At 37.9% G+C, this 27,853-nt stretch overlaps 1 protein-coding gene and 1 long non-coding RNA gene across 3 annotated transcripts; both read right to left on the bottom strand.

Moving 5' to 3' along the window:
- Nucleotides 1-2,728: 2,728 nt before the first annotated feature.
- LOC106492138 (uncharacterized) lies at nt 2,729-8,897 on the bottom strand. 2 transcript variants are annotated; one of them, XR_010884382.1, is made up of 4 exons: nt 8,881-8,897; nt 8,102-8,276; nt 6,764-7,107; nt 2,729-2,999 (listed from the first exon to the last, which is right to left on the bottom strand). It is a non-coding gene; the product is annotated as an uncharacterized lncRNA (long non-coding RNA). The 2 variants fall into 2 exon arrangements; XR_001293934.2 differs by lacking the exon at nt 8,881-8,897 and having other exon boundaries at nt 8,102-8,406.
- A 4,633-nt stretch (nt 8,898-13,530) lies between these two features.
- Nucleotides 13,531-27,249, bottom strand: PLRG1 (pleiotropic regulator 1). The gene is made up of 15 exons (XM_067297836.1): nt 27,173-27,249; nt 25,513-25,619; nt 25,138-25,280; nt 24,452-24,505; nt 22,721-22,814; nt 22,267-22,357; nt 21,978-22,079; nt 21,188-21,280; nt 20,706-20,855; nt 20,489-20,590; nt 19,886-19,988; nt 19,108-19,216; nt 17,851-17,990; nt 14,768-14,961; nt 13,531-13,735 (listed from the first exon to the last, which is right to left on the bottom strand). Exons 1-15 carry the CDS (start codon nt 27,179-27,181, stop codon nt 13,676-13,678), a joined length of 1,551 nt encoding a protein of 516 aa, XP_067153937.1. The 5' UTR covers nt 27,182-27,249; the 3' UTR covers nt 13,531-13,675.
- Between the last annotated feature and the right edge of the window lie 604 nt (nt 27,250-27,853).

A 27,853-nucleotide genomic window follows, 5' to 3' on the forward strand; every position in this document is an offset into this window, starting at 1 on the left:
ATCTTCCCATCTGTGCACCTTTTTCAACTAACCTCTGTGCAATGCTGTTGTTGCTGGATGAAATATGAAATAGTGATACAAGGTAAAGTATGTACTGATAATTTAGTAAAGATTCTCTGATCTATGTCCCTTTCCAAGAACCCCGATATAGTAAGCAACAGATAAAGATTGCTCCCCCCAAGGTAGAGAAGAACAATCCTTATTTTCTCTACAGGAATTGTTTTAGTTCATTCGTAAATTATCATAACATACAAAAACATATGTGAAAAATAGTGAGTGAAATGCTGGCCTGACTGAAGTCAATGGCAAATCTCCCATTTACTCTAATGGGACAGGATTTCATCCAGTAAGTTCCAAAATAAACCTTTTTCACCTACATTTCCTTGGATATGCATAGCACATATTAAGCAGATGCTCTGCATTTGCTTAAAGAAAGTTGTTCCTTTCCCCCAAGACATTTTCATCCCATCTTTCCCTACTAGAAAATAGAATAGTTTCTTCAGAAAATAATGCAAAATAGTCAGGGTTTGTACAGTATAATCTCAGTTTGGCATTATCAAGTGAGCTTGCTGGCTGCTAGCCCTATTGTTAATAGTGTGTAACAGCACAGTTTGGGACTTATCCTTTGTTTTTCCACTCATATATGTCTTCGTGTCCAATTTCAAACACAGTAAATTGTAGAACAAGGAATAAACTGTAAAGTAGGAAGGTTAAGGAAAGGGAAGATTATTGAAATTGCTCTCAACAAGTACAATGGCAATTGTCTGAGCACCAGGGAGAATAAATCGGGGCAGAGAAAAACTTTCAGAGAGTTGCAGTGGTCTGTAGCTGAGGGCCTAGCAGGGTGCCTGGGTGGCACAGCGGTGGCTCGTGACATTGTCACTTCCAGCTCTCTATAGCTCCTCATCAGAAGCTGCTGCCCTGGAGCAGGATCAGTGGACCAAGAGGCCAGCCAGCATTTCATCTACTCCAGCACACATCCCCTGCGTTAACTTTAACTGCCCAAGTTCATGCTAATAAGCTGGACTGTGAATTGCAGCAGGCTGAAACATAGGCACACTTCTGCCAATAGTGACAACTGCCTTTGGCAGGGCCACCATGGAGAGCCAGGTACAGTGGTGGCTTCAACCACTATAGCTCTCGCTCCCATGTCCCCAAACCAAAAGCAGCAATGTAGATATCTGAGGACATGAATCTGTAGTAGGTAACAGGTGGATAACTCCTCAAGAGGGGGTGATGATCAGAAAAGTCAGTATCTTTTGGGAAAGCAGAAAGGGCATTAATATGAGAGCTTGGGAGACTGATTAATTCCTACTAATTCCTGTGTGAATTTGTGCCTGGCTTTCTCCCTGCACATCAATTCAGGTATGAAAAAGCTCGACAGAGCACAGGAAAACGTGATTCTCTCTTTAAAACCTAGATCTAAAGCAGCCATTCAATGCAGGGAGTTACTGTATACATAAGATAACCACTTCATGTTGTTCAACATTTCTGTCAGGGAGATAAAATGCTTGAAGGCTAATATCTCTGTTAGTCTGTGGTTTTTCTCCTCTTTGAAGAAATGCAGAGAAAAGGTGAGGCTATATTTGTTTATGTTTTGTGCCAGAAAAGGAAAGTGGTTTAAACTAAAGTTTTAAACAGGTGTTTAGAGGGAGCAAGTCTTGATCCTTCGGTTCATCATTTTCTGAGCTGGGGAAGAACATGGAAGAAAAAAGCAGTACCTTAATGCTGTTAGAGCATTTTAAAAGGAATGAGAACATCTCATCCCAGCACTCCCAGCTTATCCTTTTCTGTATGCCTCATCTAAATTAATAGTAACTGACTGTAACTGAATATACTTTGAAAAATGAAACCACTCAGTATGGTAGAAATCAACTCCCCTATTATTACTATTACTAGAATTGCTTCAAGGCACAAATATAACTACAGAATTTGCTGCAAAGGGCTTATGACTGAAATACTGGCAGAGAAAGGATATTTTAGAAAATGCAGCCATGAGGACAATGTAACTTTTTAATTTCCCCACAGGTGTGTGTCAGACTGGATTTTTTGACCTTCTGGCTATGAGGCAAGACTTATCTGTTGGCTTAAACCTTTGCATAGGGGAAGAGGAAAAATGGTAGGGCTTGATAGGAGAAGCTTTATAGTATGAGATTTGGAAGGCTTGAGCCTATGGTCCTACTTCTGTTGAGGGTTTATAGGACACAAAGAGCACATGAAAAATCTCACTTCAGAGTTATTTCTCAACACTCATTCTCTTGTGCACTCAGATTTTTTTACTTTCTCCTGTTAAAGCAGCAAAGTCCCAGAACATATGTGGAAAATTTAGAGAAAGACAGAAGGTGAATCAGGCAACCAGCCAAGAGAGATGCTTAAAAAATGATAATATTGTTTCTTAACCACTCCTTGCTCTTTTCATCTACCATCCTCTTATCCCTGATACCTCCAATTTCCTATTCCCAGCACATAAGACAGCTGAAATCCCCATGACATCGTACATGACAGACTTGTGTTTACAATAGGAGAAAAAAAAAAAGAACTTCTTTCACACAGTTTCTGTGCAAAGCACAATGTACATGAAAATCACATGAAAACTCCTGGTGTGAGAGTGAGCAGCACTGCCTCACAGAAAAGGAAAGACAAAAAGAAAAAAGAAGGAAAATGAGTGAAAGGAAGAACATGAGGCAAAGGGAGCAAATTATCTTCCAATAATTTATCAGACAATTCAGGGAGTGTGCCATTTTTTCATTTAAAATACAGTATTTAAGAGTAATATGAAATAAACTTTTCCTGTTAACAGAGACAATAATGGGAAACAAATACATGGCTCCAATGAGCCAGATATGGAGAAAATGCCAATGAAAAGATTTTGGCAAGAGAGAGAAGACTTCAGAGCATCTACAGGCAACATTTCCTCTCCTCCTTCCATTATGGGTTGCAACAGCAAGGATCACCGCACACACATACCTCCTGGAACTCACAGCATTGCTGTCTTGATGCTTAATTTAAATGAGAAAAAAGAATGTGAAATAGGAGCTTCAAACTTAGCTTCCCAAAATTTATTTCCTCAGGAATGTGCATTTTATTTTTCTGGCTTAATGTCTATCATACAAGTAGACAGTTAAGTTGGGGAGCACAACAGTATGTTTAGCATAAAGATCTCACATTTTTAATGAAAAGGGAGACTGGAGTGGGCTTTTTGAGTGGATGCCATGCTGTTATCAACATCAGCCTTGGCCAGTTGCACCTTGGGGTTTCACTGGAACCAGGCCTTCATCTCACAAGAAGTCGAAGGGTCCTGGGTTTCAGTCCTGGGGGTCAGGGCCAACGTCAGTCCAGATGAAGTGGCACAGACTCAACACGGTGCCCAGCAGCAGCACTTTGTGGAGGAAATGGGAGAAAGCTCCCAAGGGCAGCCCAAGCAGCTGAGCCCGCTCTCATGTGCCTGGCACAGAGCTCCTGGAGCTGCCCCTTGCCCACAGGCTGGGGAGGTGAGGGGCAGGATGCAGGCAGTCCCATCTTTCTCACACCCCACGGAGCCACCCAGGGCCACCCAACCTAGCGCCACACCTGGGAGGGAATCTCTAAATCAGGGTACAGGCCCCAGGTCTGAGAGTGTCAAATTCCCCCTGGGCCCTATGTGGCAAAAGCATCTCTGAAGAGCAAAAATATTTTAACACTAGCATCTCGGACCAGTAGTCTGGATGCAAAACGATCCCAGCAACCACTGCAGATGATGCAATTTGTGAGAAATATGTTTTTCAAGCCACTGGACTATAGGAACAGACCCAAGTGATGCCACACAGTCACCACTCAGACTACTTATTTGCTAAGGACAATAACTACCATAGGGAGGTAGTGAGCAAGCTGGCTACACCTTATATTCAGCTGTAAAGTTTCTTTTCTCTGCACTAAGTTGATCTTATCAAACAAAATTTAGAAACCCAATGGAGTGAATGATTGATGCTGCCCAGTCCCATCTTAAAGGCAAAAAATCCCCCACCGAATTCTTTGGAAAGGAAACGTGAATATGCAATTCTGAATTCAATGCTTATTGTGGTACGTGATACATCAGAAACATTTTTATTGTTGCAATGCTTTCAGACAGGACAAGCAACAAAGTTGCACTTCAGTTCTTGCTTCTACAAACCCACATGGAATTTTGGAAGGGGATGTGACCCCAGAAACACAGCTCCAGCATTTCTGGCAGGTGAACCCTCTCTCACCTCTAACCACCAAAGGAAAGAGAAAACAGTTACACAGTTCCTCCTTCCTGGTGCATATGCACCATCTCACTGATCTCTGGTGCACTGGGAGGGCGGTGCAGAGTGTTATAGGAAGCAACTAATTATTCTTGTCATCTGTTTATGAACAAACAAGACATACGCAGGCTTTGGACAAAATTGGAGGAAGGGGCAGAGTCTCGCTGAGAGAGAAGTGGCTTCACATAAACTGCATGTGAGAATGTTCAAGAAAAGCTTTCAACAAAAACCATGGGAAAAAAAAGATGAAAGAAGATGGTTTTCTGTTCTTGGCAAAGTACATTGTCCATACTGGAACATTCCTAAATTCCACCACATATTACTTAGGCCCTGTCTACACCAGAAAAATGCACCACATTTAAAAAATGCGTGAACTGACATGTCTTAAACTAGGACAGTATGAAAACACAATGCTCCCCTGAGGTATGAATGACAACAGTTGTGTTATTTTTAAACGTGTTGGCTGCTGGTGGTTAATTGTAAGGTGCCTCCTGCAGATAATCAGCACTAGTTATGTTTTTTAGATATGACTTGCCTCTCTGTACAGATATCAGTTATGTTTCTCATCATAGTTGGTTCAAATGGTCTTCCCCAGTATAAACATGATGCAAGGCCTACCTTTACAGAATAGCATGCAGACATTTTTTTCATTCCTTCTCTTTTCTCTTTGAACAGAATGAAAACTTTCAGGCTTTCTTTTTATAAAGACATGGATGGAGATACAATTGCAGCCATTACTGATCGTGGCTTTTTGTTTGTGATTTTTTTTTTTTTTTTAATAAGTAAGAGATACCATGTTATTTTAAGTCTTACATCTCCTGGAATATTTCTGAGGCTTCAATTTTACAACAAATTTAAAAGTTCCACCCACTGACCTGTATTACCTGAAATACTGGATCACTTTAGTACTCTATTCATAGCAAATACTTATGGAGTTTAAGAAATTAAGTAGAAGAGTAAGGAGTACTGCATGAAACACTGAGACAAACTAGACACTTTTCTATCACAAGGAAATCAGCCTTCCACTAGAAGATAGATTTTGGCATTCCTCCACCACATATTACTGGGCTCAACTTCACCAATATAAAGCATACACCAGGACTCGTCCTGTGTCAGTGTCAACTTTTCCTAGAAAAAGCTGAGGCAGATAAACTGCTGAGGAGAACAGGAGGTTAAAGAAATAGCACATGGGAACAATTTACTTGACTTTCTCCCTAACTTTAGTTTGGGTTTCCTTGGTCTCTCCCATTCAGTCTTAAACTTCACCAGTTGCCTTTATTCTGCTGAGAAACTGAAGATTGTTGTCAGATTTTGTTGTTAAAAACACTGCAGGGTGTTGCTAGCAACTACCAGAGCATTTTATACACAGTGTGCTGTATCAGGAGAAGGATCACTCAAGAAAAATAAAGCAGGAAGGATAGAGGGAGAACAGTCATCTGTCAACATCAAATTGCATGTCAGGAGAGAAAATAAGATTTTAGTCAGTCACTCCTTTCCCTTCTCCACAAATAATTTCCCACCACGAAATGCTCCCACCACACAGTTCAGTCACTGTGTTTGATGCAGCAAGGCACAGAGTCACTTGGGGACCTGGAAAAACAATCCATAATATTGTATGCTATTCCTGTACAGTATTAAGCTCTCCCGAACAGCTGAGTATCTTGCAGGTTCCTTGGGGATTTTGCTGCTGAAAGAAGTCCAGGAGAAGTTTTTGGGGAAAAGAAGAAAACAGAGGAATTACTAGGTCATAATTAATCAGGCTGAAGATATAGGCTAGAGATAACTTCCAATTTCTTAGCAATGTTTTCCCCATTAAAGGTTACAGTTACCAAAACAAAAAAAAAAAAAGAAATTGAAACCTCTAAGAGAGAGAACACTACCTAAAGAAAAGCATTGCCAGAGAACATAGGGCTATGTTACTGGAAAGTGCATGGACGTTTCCTTCAGTGTGCGATACTTTGAAGCACACTCTGCCATTTTAAGCATGATCTTCCTGTTGAATGATGCAATTTTTCTCCAGCCATTGACCTGGTAGCCATACATACCAACACCACTAAAAAGTGGAGAATACCTAGAGTACAGTTTTCTTCCTCCTTACATAACTAAAGGACATTTACAGCCTTACTTACAAGCTTTAAAAAACAAACAAACAAACAAACAACACACGATTTGCTCAGGAAGACAAATACATTACATTTCACTGTGTTCATGTTAATTAGCAGCAAACATTTTTATCTATAATAATTTCCTTTAGCTATCATGGTGAGTTTGCTTCACTAGCTACTTTTGAATTTCCTGTTAAACATTGATTTAGAGCAACATGGAATAATAAGACTCGTTCACTGGGATTTTTAGTTTCAAAATAGAACAAAGTCATTAGCAGATTTGATTGATTCCAGTAGGTTTACATTGCCAACCTTTCTTTGAAAGAGGCATGTTCATTACCATGCTGCACGGGAAGAAGAGAAATTGAATGAGCAGAAAAGAATTAATATACTTACAGGACATGAAATTTGACTCATCTGGCAGCTGAAGCCATGTTCAGATTTTTGTATGGAATTTTTCTATTCATACTCTATATTACTACTTTATTGAGAGCAGATCTCTAGTTGTCAATTGCAGGAAGTTTGCTTGTCAAGGGGATTTACTTGGAAATAGTTAAGTCACATTAAGATTCTTGGTGTCCTTTCTTAGAAAATCCAGCTGTTGGATGTTGCACAGAGGTTCCTCTGATTGCTCAAGCTACTCCCTTATTTATCATGATAGTCTCCCAACAACAACACGTCCTGTCAGCACCATGCTCCCTGGCTGTAAACTCATGCCATTCAATAACTCCACCATTTGCCTGTCAGAAAGAAGCAAACTCAGTGTTACAAGGTAATCCTTACATTCAATCAACTACAAAATTAGCCTATTTTATCTGTTTTGAGCTATTCACAATGCAAATTTTGGCTTCAATCTTCAAGCTTTATTCTTAAGCCTTATTTAGAGTTATACTCTCAGGAGCTTTCTCTGTAAAAATCCCACTGGAGCAGCAAATGTCTCCAGACTCCTAACTTTGCATTGCTTTGCAATTCTTCATGTACAACAGAGCTTTCTAATGTTGAGTTATACTTCAGAGTATGAACATACTGGAACATGATATATACAATACCAGCATTTCTCAGAAATACATTTATTGGCTGCTGGCAGAAGGTTTTGCATCAGGATGTCCACATTTTCATTTTGACCATTGACTATAACCACATTAGCACTCCCTTCTTTTCCATTCCTGCATCACTACCCGTGCAGCATCCATTTAATCCAGAAATATCTCCTCTCCTCTGACCTGCCAGGTAAATGTAGTCCTCTTTCAAGCATTTCCTTTCAGATGTCACATCTCTGATCTCACTAATCTTAGTTTTTCTACTGTCCTTTTCACCTCCCTGAGAAGTTATCTGGTTCCCAGGAAATCTTTCCCTTCTCTAACTGTAGCTCTTGGTATTCATAATTCATACTGATGCTGTATTAACTGTTCTTTGCTCTGAAGTGCTTAACCCTTCAGCCCTCCTCTTAACAATGCATCAGCTGGAAAATAGAGATTGCAGCACACAAAAGCCCCCCCCCCCCAAGTTGTTATTGCAGCAAAATTAGTAAAAGGCAAGTGAGGTGTCTTTTGCAAGTCTTCCACTTTTTGAAAAATGAAGAGAGGTTGCAATAAAATGTTGGCAGAAACAAGTGTTTCATGAACACATTAGCTGCTCTTCTGGAACACAAGCATAAGTAATCTTCCTCTTTTTTTTTGGGGGGGGGGGGCATGCAGAACACAACAGGACAGTTTCCAAGTCTGCAAAACTTACATTTCTTCTTTTCAACTGTTGTTTTCTTGTCAGTATATTCATTCTTCCTTACCTAACATTAGCTGATTTATCACCTCAACTGTTGAGGTCCAATTTGCAGGCAATAGCTCCAGTTAATCCATGCTTTAGCTACACATCTGGGACATGTATATTCCTTACAGTAAAAAGGAAAACCCTAAAGGAAGGTTAACAATAAAAGCCTGGTGACAACATGCATTTGAAGGAAACTTAATATGTCACTTAATAAAAAGGTTCACAACTAGACATTACAAAGCTGGTATTAAATAGTTTCAATACAGACAGTACTGGGATAATAGTAACACTGAAGGGTTTATCCTGCACATCCTTCACATCAAAATCTTTAGAGGCTTCTCAAAAATACATCTTGACAAAACAAAACTGTATGTAGAACCTCCACAGTTCCTATCTAAAGCAAAGTCTAGAGAGTTTTTCTTGCCCTTTTAAAAATACCTTTGATAGCTGCTTTACAGTAATTGCTAGAACACATGCCAATTATTAAAGAAAATTTCTTTTGGTTAATTATATGGCATTTTGCTGGAAAAGGTCTTGTGTAGCTTCCAACATCAAAATGAATTTGTGAATGCTTATACTTTCAAGTTTCTGACACATAACTGAAGTTAAAATACAGAATGACCCTTGACCAGTGTATTTTTATTTACTTTTCTTTTTTAAAAAAGGAAGCATAAGAAAAATGAATGTGGAAAAGTCTTCATAGAGGTAATTACGTTTTGAGAGCCCTGCAGACAAAGCTTACTTACAGAAGCTTGCTGAATATAGTGACAAGAACTGCAGATTTGCCTCTGTGCATCAAAGTTCTTGGAAGGATCATCTTTAGACAAACAACAATTTATTTTCCATCCCATCTTTAACTTTTCTGCCAGCTTTCAGCCAACTTCTGATCTATTAAGCACTGAGCTAAATTCATAAGGCATCAATAAGACCTAAAAGCCAGAAAACTGATTTTTAGCTGCTACAATTAAGGAAGCATCATACCAAGTCTCTCAGAATGATGATCTCCATCTAAATCACCACCAGTGAGCTCTTCGGTGCCCTGCCTGTCAACGTTTGGAACTACAGATAAAAATGAGTCAAAAAGCTTCTCTTTCTTCATGCAGCATTCCGGCTTATTTCAACTGAAAACTTGTGTGCTTCAAAGGAATGAAGTGGATTCACTAACCGCATATTCTATTTGAACAAAAATGGCTATCAAGTAAAAGGATGTTTTCACTTAGTTCTTTGAACATCTCCACTTTCTGCTTCTCTAAAAGAAAAAGCAGAAGGCTATTTATTGTAATCTCCATAGAGTAGCAGTTGCTTCAGATATTAATCTGTACAATAGAACACCTTTTATGTGGTTGTATATTCAGTTAATTGCATGTTTCCGCAGCAGTCATGGGACATTTCCCATAAAAGTCATATTCATGCTAGTTTCAAGTCCTGCTAATCTAGTGTTAAGTTTCACGGAACAAATTGCAGGTCAATTTTTTCAGCTGATTAGACTTATTGGTATTCATTAATTTTCAAAATCCTTACCACTTTCTTAGGTATACTAACAAAGATTTAGAAGTCGCATTTAAAACAAAAATCCCCAAACCCTCGGTTCAAAAAATAAGTTTTGTGTGAATACCTACATATATAATGTGTTACACAGATAATTTTTCCAACTCACTTTAGATTAAAACACCCCACACTGAACGAGATTGTGAATTCAAAATTAATGACAAAACTCCCAGTGATTCCATTGTGACCAAAATTTCCATTTCTGCCATGGCAGAAATACACCTTTAACTTGTTCCCAGTAAGACATATCTAAAATGCTCTCACTCTAAGCTTTTTTCCCCCCTCCCACAGCTCCCATTCAGAACCTGTCCTAGACCTCATACTTAACTCCAGAGAAGCGTCAACATTTTTTAAAAACTCATTAAAGATAACAGAATTCATTAATAACTCTACATTAGTTCTGCTAATCCCTGAACTTCAAGGAGATGTGAAGCCTTTCATAAAACAGGAATCAGTTTTTTTCTCTCTCCATTACAGCTGATCTGCAAAAATATTCTTTACTGTACACTATGGGAAGAAGTCATTTTGAATCCTAAATTACTTTAACTGTCAACACACATTTAGTTGCTTTATATTCTTCTTACTACAAAACCCACAGTGAAAAGAAATGACATGAAATCACATTGTATTTCAGGTTTTATTGAGGGCTAAATTGCTGTTGCTTAAATCAGGCACACAGCACTAATTCTTATCTAACAGGACCAAAAAGAGACTTGGCTATTAAAGATTCATTTCTGTAAGCCTTCAATATGCCAAATACATACTATTCTGCACAACTTATGCTGCCAGCAAATGACAGCATTCTAGCTGCATAGCTTACATTAGATGCTCTTTTATACAGCAAAGAGTGATCTTAAAATTTATCGCTTTCACCAGTTACACACTTTTGAAGTATGTTACAATCAAAAAAACATTTTCCTTCTCTGTAGTTATGTACAGTATAAAACAAAACCTAAGGTTTGTGGTAGAAATGGGCATGATCTGATCATATACAGGAGGTAACATCAAATTTTATTAAATAAATGACAATAATTATGTTCTGAGATTAGATTCCAATTCAAGACTACTGTAACTGACACTGCAGCATGACACTTTCCAGAAGTATGGAAAATATAAACAGTGGACCAGATCCTCCTGTTCTGCTTCATCTTATGACTTACATGGACAAGTCTAATCTCACCATACATCTATATGGATCAGTTATGTCTAACACAACTCACTACCTAAGCTTACTTTGCACTAGAGAAGCACTTAAACAAGTATGTTAATCTTGATGTGTCATAAATAATTAATTATACAGAGGTACATGTAATGATATTCACATTACTAAGACTGTCAAGTGGAAGAAAAACACTGCTGGTAAGAAAATAAATATGCAAATCAAATGTTAAAAAATACAATACAACTTAAAATTGGGACAGCATATTGCAAAGCCAAAAACTATAATCCCAAACAACAGTGACACAGCCTTTAATTTACAAACCAAATCTGTATCCACAGCACCACAAAGAATGCCAAAAACACCACTGCCACTGTGCTACTACATTCCTGCAGAACTCCAGTGCAGAAACACAGGTTCTGCAAGAGACTGCCTGATCATCTTCAATGGGATAAACAGTGGAGTAACTGCAATTTTTAAAGGAAGGCGCCAATACAGAGAAGGTGAGCACAAATTGTGAGCCAGAACCTCTAATCTCCTTTTCCTGATTTCAAATTATCAAAAGAAATAAAGATGCTTAAAAAACAAACAAACAACCCCCCCCCCCCACACACACACACACACACACCACCGCAACAAAAATACACTTATCTTTTTATCAAGCAAGTTACTCCTCCCCACTCTGGTGTCCTATAGAGGATTTCAGTGAGCCACAAAATTCTGCAAAACACTAAATAGTTCACACATTTCTGAAATGAAGCATTAGCCACCAGAATAAAAGCATAAAAATAAAATGCATAGGCTACAACCTGCATTTTTCCCCATTACATTAGTTCAAATGGCAAACAGCTGTAGTAAAGATCTAAAAAATTTAGTGTATCAACCAAATAAGAGGGATTTAATCCAACACAACCTGCATACTTTTCTCCATACTCTGAGATGGCAAGAAAACGACACTATGAGTAAGGACTGCAGGCAAGGTAGATACACAGACAGAAGCAGGTTAAAGGGGAATGCAAGCATGTCACTATAATCTATGTTCTCCTCCCCGCCACAACAACACTTCTAAATATCAAAAGAAAAAAAACCTTGAAAATATCTAGGGGATTTTTGAAAGTAAAATTAAATTATTATAGTTGAAAGTACCCCTTTAAAGTGAATGCTTCTTTTCAATCCATTTTTTCCAAGGGTTTTGGGGGCTTTTGTATTTTCCAAAATTGTAAAAACATCACCAGTCCCATTTTCTTGCTATTTTGTTCTAAAATATAGTAATCTGAAAGGCAAGACTTAATGTATGCTAAAGAACAGCAATAAACAAGTCAATGTGTGTAAATCTGACTATTTTGTGAAGATGTTTTAGATAATGGCTGTCAACCAAAATTCAGTTATTTATGCATCATTAACTGTTTTAAAAAGATACTGTCAAACATTTAAAAGTATTTAAAGGATGTATACAACAGTATCCCTGTGCATCATAAAAAAAATTAATAAGACAAATAACCTTATAATAAGAACAACACTTAGTTTTACTAGCTTTTGGTAAGTTACACTGGAAGTATCCAAAATGGGGCACTCCAGGCACTTGCAGCAAACTATGTGATTTCTCTAACATAATTCACAGATTTGAAAAGAGATGTCAGACTAGCAAAAAGTAGAAATGGTTACTATCAATCCAGTGGCCACAAAACAATTCTCAGTGTTTACCCAGCATGAAACTCGCCACTGCAGCTATTAGCAATGTTAGCAAAGTTGCCAACAACTGAATGACTGAGTGACTCCTGCTTTTCCCCCTGCCCAACAGAAAGTGCTTCAGCACAGCGCTAACATCACAGATAAGCTGTGGCAAGGAGACTTACGTGTTTATTGCCCATTATATGACTGTTTTGCAAACAGAATGAAAGTTTTGCTCGTCCAGGAGTATTAATCATCTTTCAGTAATATTTTTTAAATCCTTAATAAGGTAGTGGGGAGGCAGCCGCAAATACAATTAAGACTGGAATGACTTAAGAGCTTTTCCTTTTAGAGCAGTTTCAGAAGTTTCCTATAATCTAACATCACACATGCTTTGAATGCTTTGGAAAAAGCAAAAGACAGTTGATCTAAAAAGGTAAGTCAATTGGTCTTAACCTGGTGCTTATTGTAAACCATATGCTTTGACAGTGGCCCTTGCTATAGAAGGTTCACTCCGAATTGAAATCGGCAAAGATGAGGAATTGCATAGGAGAACTTTCCTAGGGAGAGAAGCACTTTGAAAGTCAGGTTTGTTCAATAACAGAACTCCACCAATGCTCAGTGAGTACCTTTACTAAGCAAACTACATTATTATTATTACATAGTTCTGCCTCTTCCTTGATTAGTCTATTATTACATAGTTTAGTATATATACTGTTCCATTACAGTAGATACTTAGCATATATACTATAAAGAATAGTAGCCTACAATTTAAAAATGTTACTCAAAATTGCCAGTAGATGGTCTCTATGCATGAATTTGCAGTTAACTTTTTGCAGTCAGGCAAAGGTCTTCCACAAAACCCAGCTCAGCATAATATTTTTAGACTTGCACTCAGTGTATATATAAAAATCAAGTAACCACCTACCCTTTTCATGAACTATACATGCTCTAAAAAGCAAAACAGTTAACAGCTGCAACTGGTGTGCTGGGATCATACCAAAAAAAGACAAAAACAAAGAGAAATAAAATTTATTATAAAACATGTTGAAAAAGCAGTAACTTTAGCTGAGTTCCTGCTCTGCTGTTCTAGGCAGAACATAATGTGACTGAATACTTTCAGGAAAGCCAAAACAAAATTATAGCGTATGTATGTAGCCGTATTAAAATCGCTTTCTCTTGATAATTTCTGGTTTCCAGCTGACAGGATGAGTTTCTTCAGTCTGAAGGGAAAAAGAAAAATCTCATAAGGATATTTTAAGCTAGAAATTTATCTGTAATTATGGTTCAGTTTAAAATATTACTTACATAGGATATACATTCTATTTCATACATAACATTAAAATGTAACTACTATATTATGTGATTTATTTACCCAAATTAAGTTTTATTTTACTTCATCCCACTGTCTGAAGTGCATGACAAGGTCTGTACTTCAGGTCTTTTTTTTGACAAGAGTAAAAGCAAGACTGTCAATGGCAGTTCAGAAACAATATATTAGTGATCAAAGTACAGGAATAGGAATTCCACAGCCAGTCCTTCTAGTGATATCCATACGCGTATTGGCAAATTTCCTGATCTTTACATTTTGCCCAACTGTGGATAAACAACAGATAAAAGATTCCTTTTCCTTTACAGCTCAGAGTTACTCCAAGTCTAATTCAATGCAAAAAATCCCTAGGTTTAATACAAATGCTTACGTTCTTTATATTGAAGACTTATTGTGTTGAAGACACAGTCTGATACAGAGAAACTATACAGTAAACTATCATCTAGTACATTAGTAAACTGATTCAGAATTTAGCACAGTATTTTGGAACTAAGCTGCTTACTCTGAATTCTAGTCATCTACCTTTGATTTTTAATCTAGATCATATACAGAAATCATATACAGAAAATCTTCAAATTTTAAACAATCTTTGTCTAATTCCTATCTTTTAATGATTATAAATACAGTCCCCTACTGGCTTCAAAATTAAATATATACTTTTATTGTAATGAGATGTCTCCAAACTGCATCACAAAGACTTTTGCAGAAGAGTAGATGGACCTGAGACTTCTTATAGCAGTAAGTAAGAAATCAGTTCAGAAACTAGCTGCTGCTGTCCTCTAAGTAATTACATACTCATTCTTTTCAAACACTAATGACAAGACTAACTGAACAAATCCATATGCATGGCTCCTATGGATACATGTCATTTGTTCCAAATCCACTGATTTCATGAAAATACATTTAAAAAGTCACTTCAACATACCGCAGTATCATCTTCTCTGTATACTTTTATGGTTTTATCAGCTTCAGCAGTCAGCAATCTGCTTTCTGACTGGTCAAAAACACAAGCAAATATTCCTGATTCACTGTCCAAAGAACCTGGCTGTACAGCTGCATGTACTCTCTGGAAATTATATCCAGTTCTCCAGTCCCAAAAATGCATAGTACCATTATCAGCTGCAAAAAAGAAACATGATTATAATTTTAACCAGTTAATTTCTACTATTTTTCTAAAAACAGTGTCATGAACAACTGTTTAACGCATCAGGAACACATTAACTATAATGTTCATGTGGAATAGCTCAGCATGTCGCATAGTAGTTTCCTGTTTTCTGCTCGTTTCCTTCTTAAATAAGAAGGAAGGTCACTCACACACTGTTTAGGAAGGCTGATGGAAGCTTCTGCAGAAGCTCATCAAACTTTGCAACGGAAAACCCAAGAGCTGGCATACTAAGGCACAAGGCAATTACAGCAAGTTGGTTTGGAAGCAAAGAAAGGACTGGAATTCTGAATCAGTTCCCTATTCAGTAGTTCTACTAAAATTGACCAGAGATATCATCCTGTTAAACAGATCACAAACATTCACTGCTGAATTTGTCAGCAAGGGACATAGAACCTCTACAAATATTCAGCTTATTTCAGCTACTAGTTTAAACCACTGTCACCATTATTGCTAGTAGCACCAGCTTAAGGGTATTCATACAGATCTGAACTTCCTGTTCTGAAGGATGCTCTCAAAACAACCTTTTCAGTTTCAATAAACAACACCAAAAAGAACCCTAGCTGAACCAGACCTATTATAACTTTCATTTCTCCACTGATGCCAACTAGACAAGAAATCCAGTTGTTTCAGGAAGTATGCTTCTAAGATAAGATACCTAAGGTAACCTCAAATTATTTTAACTCAGCATCAGTTTCTTTGAAGTTGTAGATAGCATAAGAATGTAAGAAAGTCTGTATCTAAACAGTATCTTAAAATAAAAACCACACACACACACACAAAATAATTAGAAAAACAATCTTCCGATGTGGAGAAAGAACAAGGTTTTCTAAAGCCTCAATTACTTTAACACAAAAAAAATCCTGCAAGGACCTTCTAGAAACGCCTTCAAAAATAATACAGAATGAAGTATGAAGAAAACCTCAGTATTTTGTAAAGTTCTTGCTTTCACTATGAAAGCACATGTTCTCAAATACAATTTTATCCTGATTTTAAGATTGCAGATACAGTGTTATATGTACTTGAAATCATAACTAGGATAAGCTGACAACATAATTAGCTCTCTTCCAGCCCCTACTCAACACATTTCCATTTTACAGTATTAAATGCAGGCTTGGGATTTGGAGTATCTAATGGGACCAAGAACAGAAAAAATCTCAGTGTTCCAAAGAGCAACTTAACAAAAAGTAACAGCTTTCAGAACAATTATGCTTTGTATACAAACACTGAAGTGTATATGAGGGGGGTTTTTTTGTTTGTTTTTTTGTTTTTTTTTTTAATAAGTAGCTTGCTTACTGCAAACTTATGGAATCTAAATCTTAAACTGAACTTTTTAACTCATGTACGATATCGTGAATTAAGTCCCAGTCTGGGTTACTACTACCCAAAAGATTGGAGAAGTAAAACCAAGGGCTGAAAACTCAGACTCTAGGAATAATTTGGAGCAATACAGACAAGCCTCTTAATTTACTTTCCTATGACTGCTAGAGCTCTACTAGGACCATCTTGTTTAACAACTGGTCTAAGACCAGTCAAACATTTGGGTTCAACTTCCTGCTTTAACTGCGATTTCTCACATGATCTTGGGTTCTTTCTCTAGAGCTCGATTCTCAAGCTATGAAATTAGTACTTTTCATATTATTTGTTCATTTTCCATTTATAATAGCATCTACAATTTAAAAAACCTTACTATCACCCTATGTAGGCAGAGTACCCTAATGAAAACCAGATTTGAATTCAGTTGAGATTTCTATACGCTACTTTCATAAAAGCTTGTCACTAAAAAAGTCTACACATTTACTATCTTGTTCAAACATACAACTCTCAGAAATATCAAATATGGTTTTAGTAGCATATACTCCCAACATACTAATTTTGTTACAATGCTTGGGTAACTGCATTATAGAAAAATACCACCTGCAATACGAGGTAATTGAGATTCTTATAAAATTATTCATGAGCAGATTTAGTAAAGAAGCATTCAGGCTTCTCTTCCTACCCCCACAAAACAGACACAGGCACGTAAACCAGTAGTTCTCAGACATTTAGGGCCCAAAGACCACTAACAATACTCTGAATGTTTCAGATGATTATATTAATTCACAAAGCTTTTGAGTGACAAATTAAATCAATGTGTTCGGAACGGACACAAAAATCCTCCCAGAGAATATGGAGGCACTGGAGCAAAGTGGCTAGTTTCCTAGCTTTAGAATGCTTGCATATATAATATAGCTGAGTAACCTCGTTTTGATTCACAGAGCCAAATAAAGTTTGAAGATGAGCTATTAAGCTAAGATCTGATACAATACAAAGATAACATCAGAAAATGCACATAATAAAACTTCTAGACAGCAGAACCAATGCATTTGTGCTGCATACAAAACAGGGAGAGTTAAGATTTAAATGGTACAGCAGGCTCTAGCAGGATTTTCTGTGTCCTCTATCCATTCTCACTGCATCAACATGTGACTAAGAGCAGCCACCAAGGAGTCAGGAGTCTCCTAGTCTACTTCTGATTTCCAGTCTGTTTGTGAGGGGGCACTAGTGATTCAGATTCAGGAGATCCAACGGGATGGACTCTGGAGCCATGCCCAATAGTCAACTGAGAATGGGAAACCTCTTCCCTGCTGCGGGCTGAAACTACTTTCAAATGCATTTTTGGGCATGCAATTCAGTTAACAACAAAGAAAATAAAGTTACAGTACTACTCCCTATGAAATGAAGTTGTGGGCTGTAGCTGGCTTGTAGGCCAGATAAAGGAGGGCTCCATGAGCATCTCTGTCTAAGGACCTCCAGGCATATAAACAGGAAGGAAAGAAAATATCAGTAAGTATTTCTCACTTTACCTCCTGAGACCAAAACTCCATCTGAATTTACAGCCAGTGTGTTGATAATAGCATTGTGACCAGAGAGGTTCTGAATGAAGTTTCCATCTGGGAATTTCCACTGTTTAATATTATCTGGAGAACCAGATGCAAATGTGTAACTGAAAGAAGATTAGGACAGTAAATCAGAATTTAAAATAAGGATAAGCCAATGCCCTTCATCAAAATTACTGCTGAACTAGTTGCAAAGTTACTTAACATTAAAGCAGCTCTGCTGAAACTTACTTTGCATAAATACAAAGTGATTTTATAAAACCACGAACAAGAACAGTAATTACATAATTCTGTTTCCTTTCCATTCTATAGATTATCTAAACTTCATAAATCACAAGGCTCCCCTGGGCCATATACGATGACAATATGCAAACAAACATTAAAAATACACTTTAAATTTTGGAGAGTGTAAAAAGCTAACGTTCTTGTCCATAGTTATTCTGGCAAATTTTCAAGTATAATGGCACCATCAGGTATCAGGGAGAAAAGAAAAAAAAAAGTATTCCCTCATTTAAACATATGCATTTACATAGATCATTTGGGTAGCATGTACAAAAGCCTTTAGCAGTATTTTCAACTGCCACCATGTCTAAAGCAATTTGCTGTCTACTTAATAGATCCTGCAGTTTTTTCACCCATTGTTTTTATGGGGATTTATCAGACCAGAAAACTGTTGATGCAACAAAATATAGCATCTTAAATCAGTACATTGCCATCATCTGCTTCAAAGATTAATTACCTATAGAAGTTTCTCTGCAAGACCAGTTGTATTGAAGTATCTTGTACAGTGAAGCACAGATTCAAAAAAAACCCCTTGCAGTAGTTGCTGTCCCCTTTAGCATTATTCACAAAGAGGCAATTTTACAGAGCTTCCTCACTTTCTGCTAACATTCAATTATGTAATTATTATTAGTCTTAGGAAGCCCAGTGTCACTGATCTCTCAAGGACTGCATCAAAGCATGTGTAAGAAGTTCTGCAGAGTATAAGAAATTCTGGGAATTACTAGCATACACCAACAACAATACTTGGAGAATGGAATCAGTGTATGAAAGGCTTTTGAGAACTAATATTTTACTAATAGGTACATTTTTAAAGCATTTTAAGCTCTTCTTTCATTAGTTTTTCCACACTGTTCTGCCCTATCATTTTAAATCATTCATATTGACTTTGTCACTGCCCAATGTTACAGACTATGAAAGGTTAAAGGAATGAGGAAAACTTACTGTCTTGGATGTAATACAACTGCTCTTACAGATTTCTTGTGGTTTGTTAAAGTAACACGAGTTTTTCCTGCCACCAAATCCCAGAGCCTTATTGTAGTATCATGACTGCCTGCAATGAAAGTGACAAAAAATAGTAAAAGCTATTATACTAATTCGATTGCTTTCATAAGACAGACAAACTTGATTATGTGAGAGAGAGACAACATTACTGTATCTTAACCACGAAAAAATGATGAAAACATCCCACATGAGCCCTGAGTTCTTTACTACTAATACCACCTCAGAAGTAAAATATGCTGGGTGTTAACAGTCTTCAGCACTACTGGAAATGTTTAAAAGATATAAGGAATATTTTATGCAACTTGAAATTCAAGAACAATGAAGTAGTTACAAAACAAAGCTGGATTTTGACAGAGTGAGAAAGAAGTAGTTCATATTTAACCATGGAACTGGACACTTAACTGGATGATGGACAATTGCAGAAGACTACACAAAATACAAAGACTCAATCCACATTACAACAAAAATTTTAAACTTCAAACACAGGAAATGCAGAAAAACAAAGTTCTTTTTAAGCAATGCGCAAGTATATTTGCTTAAGCATACCATTAATAGTATACAATAATCATTATACAGCCTGTTTTTAACAGAAAACTAACAAGAGAAATAAACTGAATAAATTAAGAGAGATAACTCTTCATCACATGATTACAGAACAGATATATTTATGATTGTTGTATAGATTACATGATTGAAAAACCACTATTGTCCACTCTACCTGTAATAATTTGTGGTTCTGCAGCTTGGCACTTCACTGTTGCAACTGCATTTGTGTGTCCTGACAGTGTGTGCACACTGGCTTTTGTCCTCACATCCCATATCTGTGAAACAACAGTAAATTACAGAGGTCAAGTAAAGCTGCATATTCAATGTATTTTAGGTACTGTCACTGATTGTAGGAAATTCTTGCAATAGTTCTACAGGTGAAACCCATAGTATTTAGTTTGTTTTTTTATCACCACAGAACTGCCCCAAATGGCAAATTTCAAGGGGAGTGGAGAGCCTGGTACTCAATTTGTATGATATATAGATAACTTACTGCAAAGTAAGCCAACATAAAGCTATACCATCTTCTAAAAACAAGAAACTAAGTGACTATATATAACATGGCCTACCTACCCAATTAAGAAGTAAAACATTCTCCTGAAATTATACTGCATTTGTCTATATTTGGGGTACAATCAAATGCTTAAGTTTCTACCTACAAAGGAAGACAAAGTTAACATAAAATCACCTTCGTATTTTAATCTTGATATGTCTTTAACCTTTGTTAACTATTTACTTTCATAAATGGAAGGTGTTAAAACAAAGTTCTACTTACTCGCGCTGTTGAATCTCTGCTACATGTCACCAGTACATCTATTGTTGGATGCAAGTCTAAACCATAGACAGCACTTAGGTGACCATGATAATGTCTGATAACCTAGATGAATTAAAAAAAAAAAAGTTTAAATGAATACTTAAAGGAATATTTTAAATGTTTTGATTTTTATATTTGCCCCTACCAATTAACTCTGATTAAAGAAACCAAAGCTTACCTTATTGTATTCAAGATCCCAGCATTTCACTTGTTTGTCTTCTCCACAAGAAAACAGGTATGGACTTCTTGCACTTACTATCACCCCTCGTACAGTACTGATGTGTCCCGTCAAAGACAATTTTAATTTGCCACTAGCAAGGTCCCAAATCTGCATCAAAATAGGTATTTTGAGACAGATTAATATAAAGCTACACACTGGTAGCCTGGGTAAATAGCCTAGGTAAAAAAGTAACAGGTTCGATTGAAGTTAATAACTAAGAATTACAGTGACATAAATGTTTGCTATCTACTACCATATGATGAATAAGATCTCAAGAAGAAATAATACTCCACAAATCCTCTTGTGTTTGTGACTAGGTAACAAGGGGGGGGGGGGAGGAAATCACACATTCTGTAGCTGACTATTCTGGGGCTGAAAACATTTCTAAATAGCACGAGAAAGACAACTTAATTTGTCAGTAATTTCTTCCAATCCCTTACCTTTATAGTTCTGTCAGCCGAGCCAGTAACAAACCATTGATTTCCTGGTTCTACTGCAATGCATCTCACCCAGCCCAGATGACCACTGATAACCTTTATAAAAACAAGAAATTTTCAAAAATCAGAAATAAACATATCTGTCAATATAATTTTCCTTCTCTAACACTGAAATTTGTCTGTATTAGATAAGAAGTGCATGCTCCCCCAAAAAGTCAGATCTGAGAAGAGCTTGATTGTTAGTTCTACTTTAGTAAATTTCTAGTAGTCCCTCTTCATTTAACATGTCATAAGCCAGACCTACAGAACTTGTAATGGGGAAAAACCCTGCACCAGTAAGCCACTGTTTCTAATACTTTATGAGTCCATAATACTGTGGCTCAACACTTGAGACTTCACAGAGAAGGACTGTATTTAAGTGCAGCTTCTTTATGCTGCTGTATAGTGCCTATACAATAACAAAAAATGATTCCTCTGCCAAAGACTCTGACTGGAAAAGATAAACTCTTTAAAAAGTTTATCACACTACAGATAAATCTACATAAACAAAAGCGTAAAAATCAATAATATTCACAACATAATTTACTAAATAAAATGAAAAAAGTTTCTAATCTAATCTTGTTATTTAAGGAGAGAGTATGCATACAACTTAGTCATGATCACTTTTCATTCGATTTCATTTTGTTTCATTTCATGAATGAGAAATAGAAATTAAAATCTAAGCTTTGAAGTCTTTATAGAACATGAAATATTCATTTACTTTTGTGTGCGTGTTCATAAGTTCATAACTTACTCTGTACAATTTCCAAGGTGGATGCCACTGAGGTTTGGGCATGGTTGGAGCTTTCTTTGTCATTAATGCAGAATTTTTGTTTCCACCAGCTTCCATCACGGTCTACAAATTAAAAGGAAGGTTACTCTTATGCTTTATAACCAATCTCTTCATATAAAGCCTAAAGCCTCCTTGTTGTGACATCTCAAAACTGACTGAACTTATTCAGTCAGAACTCAACTGAATCTGGAAGCGATCTGGTGAACGCTACCTACTCTGACAGCAGAAGCCTTATACATAACAAACTCACCATGGGCATGCCAGGAGGCTGCGAGCGCTCAGACATTCCAGCATGCCTGTAAATGTCACCCACACCAGCAGCTGTCCGATTCGCATCCAACCTAGGTTGAGTGAAAAAGGTTAACTTATTGGAATCAACTTTTTCCTTCACAAAGTGAACAGAAAGGTACAAAGTGTTCAAACACATAACCAAAAGAAAAAAAAAGCAAAACATTTTCCTTTGCTTCTAATCAGATTTTTCTATATTTTAACTTGTGTCCATTGCCTCTCTTGACATCCAAGAACAAACAGTGTACAGAAAAACGATGCCCAGCCATGCTAAAAATAGTTTTTTAAAAACAATTTAGAGAAATATAATATTCAAGATTTGGCTGGGGAAAAAAAGAGTTCTTATCCCAGCATCTGCATTTTTCCTTGAAATTCCCATAAACTACAGAAGTGTTAGTGAAGCAACACAGTAGTACCTGGACTGAGAAGGAGGAAGTGCTACAGCTAATGACTGAGCCGCAGATTCACTAGGCATCCTCTGGATCTTAGTATCCGCTGTCAGAGCCACACCTTAAAAGAAAACACAGCAAAAGCAAAGACAACTCTATTAAAAAGAAAGCAGAGAAGTGTATTATACACACAAACACATGTATACACATACGCCTGTGTAAAAGTGCTTACCACACCTCTAAGATTAAATCTTGTCATTCAGTGCCATTATTATTCACAGATGAGTCACAAACCTACAGAAATAATTCTTTTTATTTTGGCCCAAACTCTCTCCATCTTGATTCTACATATATATATATATATATATATATAGGTACACAATTTCTACAGTAAGAAGTGGTATGATTCTGTCAGAGGAAACAAGGGAAGCCTAAATTTTTTTTTAATCAAGCCTCAACAACTGTGGAACTGTGAACATCACAGTTCCTACTGGGATCACAGACAGAAACAATAATTTGAAAAATGTTTGCTAACTATGCTCTTTAGTGCAGTTTATTATTATGTAGTCCCTATGTGCCCCATGGAGTGGGGCAGAACTACAGAAGATTTAGTCCTATTTAAGTCAGAATTTCAGACTACAACTGATAATTTATATCCTCATTCTAAGGACAGCTGATCACTTTTTTCCTCCCAAAGCTTAGTTTTGGGCAGACTGGTGAATACATTTCATGCCCATTTCTCTATTTCTTTCCCAGACTAAAGTTCTGGCAACTGACAAGACAGACAACATTTGGGCGAGATGTGCTTGTAGAACAACAACAAGGAAATCTCATTTTTAACCTTGACATATCTGGCTTTATTAAAAGAACACTGAACTTGAGAAAACTTGTGTGAGTCAGTCTTGTCCCCACAGTCAAAGGCAACAATGCAGGTTTGTTAAGGACTGAGGGTCTACTGAACACTCACACCTTCTAACTTACATCAAGCCGCAAAGCATTTCCCACAACACTTAAAATAAACTTAAATGTTAGCAGTAAAAGATCAAAAATCAAAACTAAACTGTCACAAAGAGAGAGTAGGAGTGATCAATAAAAGTGACAACAAGCAATGGCCAATATAACAACAGAAACTTAACCCTTCCAGACATGCACTGAACCAAATGACACCAGAAGTATTTGACACTAATGCCCCCTTCCCAGAGGAAGGGTGGTGATACCTACATCTTTTTGCTCTAGTGATGAAATGCACAGCGCATTTCTCCTTGTCATTCCACTTCCTTCTAGCTGTCCCCCCGCTCTCTATTCACAACAAAAGTTTTAGAGCAGCTCTGCCACAAGAGTGGGGGAAGCAGGGATCTGTCAGTCTTAGGAATTTTTTTTACAAGGGACAGTGGACCACAGCATCAGAGGTGGGATTCCCAGAACCTTTTTTTTTTTTTTTTAAATATTGCCACAGGGGGTGAAATATCCCAGAAACAAATGACAGCCCCATAACAAGCACACATCCACTGAGGCTTAGCGAGAAGAAAGATGCTCCACCTGTATCTAAATCCTCCTGGTACCTCCTAATCTGGAACATTTATCAGCCACAAAACCCCCTACATCAATACTACGAAAGATTCAAAGAGCATTTCTCATTACTATCAATTACGGATTCACAACAACAAGAAGCCTCCTAGAAACTGAATGATGCCCGATTTATACAGGAAAGCAAAAAAACCAAAACAACAACAAAAAAACTCCCAAAATTTTACTTACCAGGCCCAGGTGGGTATGGATGTGTACCAGTTACCATATATTCAAGTTCTTGTCCTAAAGAACAACGGAATTTCTTATTAAAAATTATATTTTACACTACACTGCAAATGACATGGTAAAGCAGGAGACTGAGGAAAATCAGAGCAGGCCATACAGAGAACTAATCCTATGTAACATACTACACTTACTTGAAATTCATTTGTTTTGGTTATCCCAGTTTTCCAGAACCGACTAGTAAAATAACATTTTTAAAATGGTGATGCCACTGCCTGTTATTAAAAGGGATTCTTTCTCAAAAGAAAAATCTTTATGTTGCCAAAGATGCCTTTCTGAAGTAGAAAAGTACGTAACGAACCTATATTTCACATATAGCATGGGATCTTTGACACATAAGCTAGTCAAGACAACTTATGGTGTGATACTGGAGAAGAAAAACGCAAGCACAAGTTCTTCTTTTCTTCAAAGATTTTTCAATCTCTCTCAACATTCTTCACTCTCAGAATATTCCCAAATAAAGTGTTCTGAAAAAATCTCTCTACTACTCCTTTTTTCATATCAATGAAAAACAGCTATTATGATTTCCTTCTATATCCATGATAGATTAACATTATAGTCTTGAGATTTAACTTCAGTGAGACTGTCTCTTACAAAACAAGACACAAATATACCATTACAAGCAAACTAACCTTGATTTCCAGAATATTGTTTATGTCCATAAGGATCCCCAGTGTTTGAGCCTCCTTTCTCTCTCAAGTTTTCTTTCAGAGTAGGCATGTGCAACACTGAGCCATACTCCGTACGCAGCTTGACTGCCATCTTTACTTTGTGACTGTTGGAAGAGCAAAGCATATTAAAGTCTAATCTTTGAGTTGTTATTAACTTTTGAAATATTCTGGAAAGCATTTTATACCACTTACTTTACAATCCTCAAATTTTTCTTCCCTTAACACCACACTGTAATACTATCCAAACTGCTGAACTTGTGACTTGGCTAGAACGATCACTATCATAATTTAAAAAACTTTGAGACATACCAGTAATTCACTGATTGCAGCACATACCTTTCTTCATCTAATGGTATAGGCTTGGCATTATCAGCTACAAACATATCATGGGTTCTCTTCAAAGATCTGAACACAAGTGTGTGCACAGAATGCTTCTGGACTTCCTAAAAATAAAGAAATGCATATTTAAGTACATTTTGCCACAACTGAATAAAGAATTGAAAACAGCAATATAAGCTGAATAGAGTAGCAACTTCAGGCTCTGACAGAGTTAAATGATATGGCACTATCTAGTTCGCAGAAAACACCATTCTTGTTGGAAGCTAAAAATTAAAGTTCATACATTAATTGTTTTAATTCTGTGTTTACTCAACTCCTCCTTTCCTGGAAACCACCAAGAGTGAGAAAAGCAGGCCAAAAACTTAGATCAAACTTTCTGCACTGGCATCTACATGATGAATACATACACATGAAAGATTTTCCTTCACACTTGCCAGTTCTGTTTTTATACGTAGGCAATAAAGTAACTGATTCTGAAAACATTCCTATATATTCTATTTCACTATCTCCATAAAAAGAGCAAGAGTATTCATAAACTTCTGCATACACTGTGTCACTTCATGTAAGCACAGTGCTCTTCAGATTACTGAGAGAAAACAACATGAAATCAAACCTGACAAAACTTGTTTTCTTTTAATAATCATTTTTTAATAAATACCAATATTTAGTATTTAGTTTTTTGTTATTTAATAAATTTCAAAAGCAAAACATATTAAAATTCCACTCAGGGACTAAGAAGCAAAACAGTAAAACTTTCAGATTACACAGAATACTCCATATCAGCAGCACAGTTCAGTTTTTCTTTTCATATTTTCCTCTCAAGGGTAAAAAAAAAAAAAAAATCATTAGGAATGTGAGCCTGCTTACTTAAGTGTACTGAAAACAGAACTCTCGGTAGGACTGTATTTGTTCTGCACGTCACACAAATAACAGCAATAAACTGGAAGCCGTGTTAATACTTTTGGGAAATGGGTTGGGAGTTTCATGCAAACTGAAGAAAGAACAAAGAATTATGAGAGAACTACTGTTCAACAACAGTAGCTGTTGTAAACACAACGTGAGTGCTAAGTAACAGAATGCCTCCCCATTACAAAAGACTCTCCCCATTGTGAATGAAAGATTATGAAGCATCTAGCAATGTTTTTGACAGAGTTACCACACTGAAAAAAACAGCTAGCAGTCTGGCACAGGGCAGCAACCCTTACATTTTCTTACATGGTCCTGACAGCTCCTTGTTTTTAGGGGCACACGGCAGTCGCACCACGCTAACTATTCCGCCGCCAGCAGACGCGGCGGCCTCCTGCCCCGGATCACCTCCAAGACCTCACGAAAAAGCTGCCGCCGCCGCGCTCCTGCCTCGCTGACAAAGCCAGAAAGCCAGCGGGGGCTGGGGAGCACAGCACCACCTCCACGGGCCCGCGCCCGGCCCCAGGCTGGCGAAGCACAGCCGACCCGCCGGCCCCGGCCCCAGTCGCGCAGGCTGCGGGCGAGGAAACCCTCCCGCGCTGCCCTCGGGGCCACGGCCCAGCCCCGCAGCGGCGCCCACGTACCGGGGAGCGAGGGCTGGGCCGCGGCCGGCGCTCCCCCCCGCCCGCAGCTGCCTCACGGGCCCAACTCGCCCCGCGTCGCCCCGAGCCGCGTCGCCGCCTCGCCTCACCTCCACCATGGCGCCGGCCAACTCCGACGGCCGCAGCCCGCCGCCGTCCACTATGGAGGCACATCCGGCGCCTGCCCCGCGCCGCACCGGAAGTGGCGCGCAGAGAGCACGCACGCGCGCGGGGAGCGAGAGGAGAGGGGCGGGGCCAGAACGGGCCTTTGGCGGCGGTGACGCAACTGTGGGCGGGGCTTAGCATCGCCACCCGCTATTTCCCGTTTCGGGGTCTGCAAATTTGAGTCCCGCTCGGGGCGAGCGGAGTGTTGGGGCAGTGAGGTGCGGTAGGGCGGCCACTGAGGCTTGTGCTCCGCACAGTTATCGCCGGGGAGTTTCTAGTAACTGACAGCAGTCAAATCTCCTTTTTTCAATTAAAAAAAAAATCTGGATCTTGCAGATCCAGTGCTAGACCAAGCACTAGCAAAAACCTCAGTGCAGGGGCTGCTGAGGTAGGAGGGTAACAACCACCACAAAATGGATCTAAGGAGTAGGGAAACAGCCCTTAGCACAGCAAAGCAAGACCTGCAAAGAGCCTGAAAGAGCCTCCTTAATGAGTCGTGGAGATTGGGCTGTCTAGTGATGTTTTATCTAGTGATAAAATGGAATATATTGAAACTTGAGTTGAATTAGGCCTTGCAGATGGCATTAAAAGAAATGAAAAATGGTTCTTCAGCCATATATATAAAA

This window comes from Apteryx mantelli, chromosome 5 (assembly GCF_036417845.1).
Source record: "Apteryx mantelli isolate bAptMan1 chromosome 5, bAptMan1.hap1, whole genome shotgun sequence".
In the NCBI taxonomy this organism is placed as follows: domain Eukaryota; kingdom Metazoa; phylum Chordata; class Aves; order Apterygiformes; family Apterygidae; genus Apteryx; species Apteryx mantelli.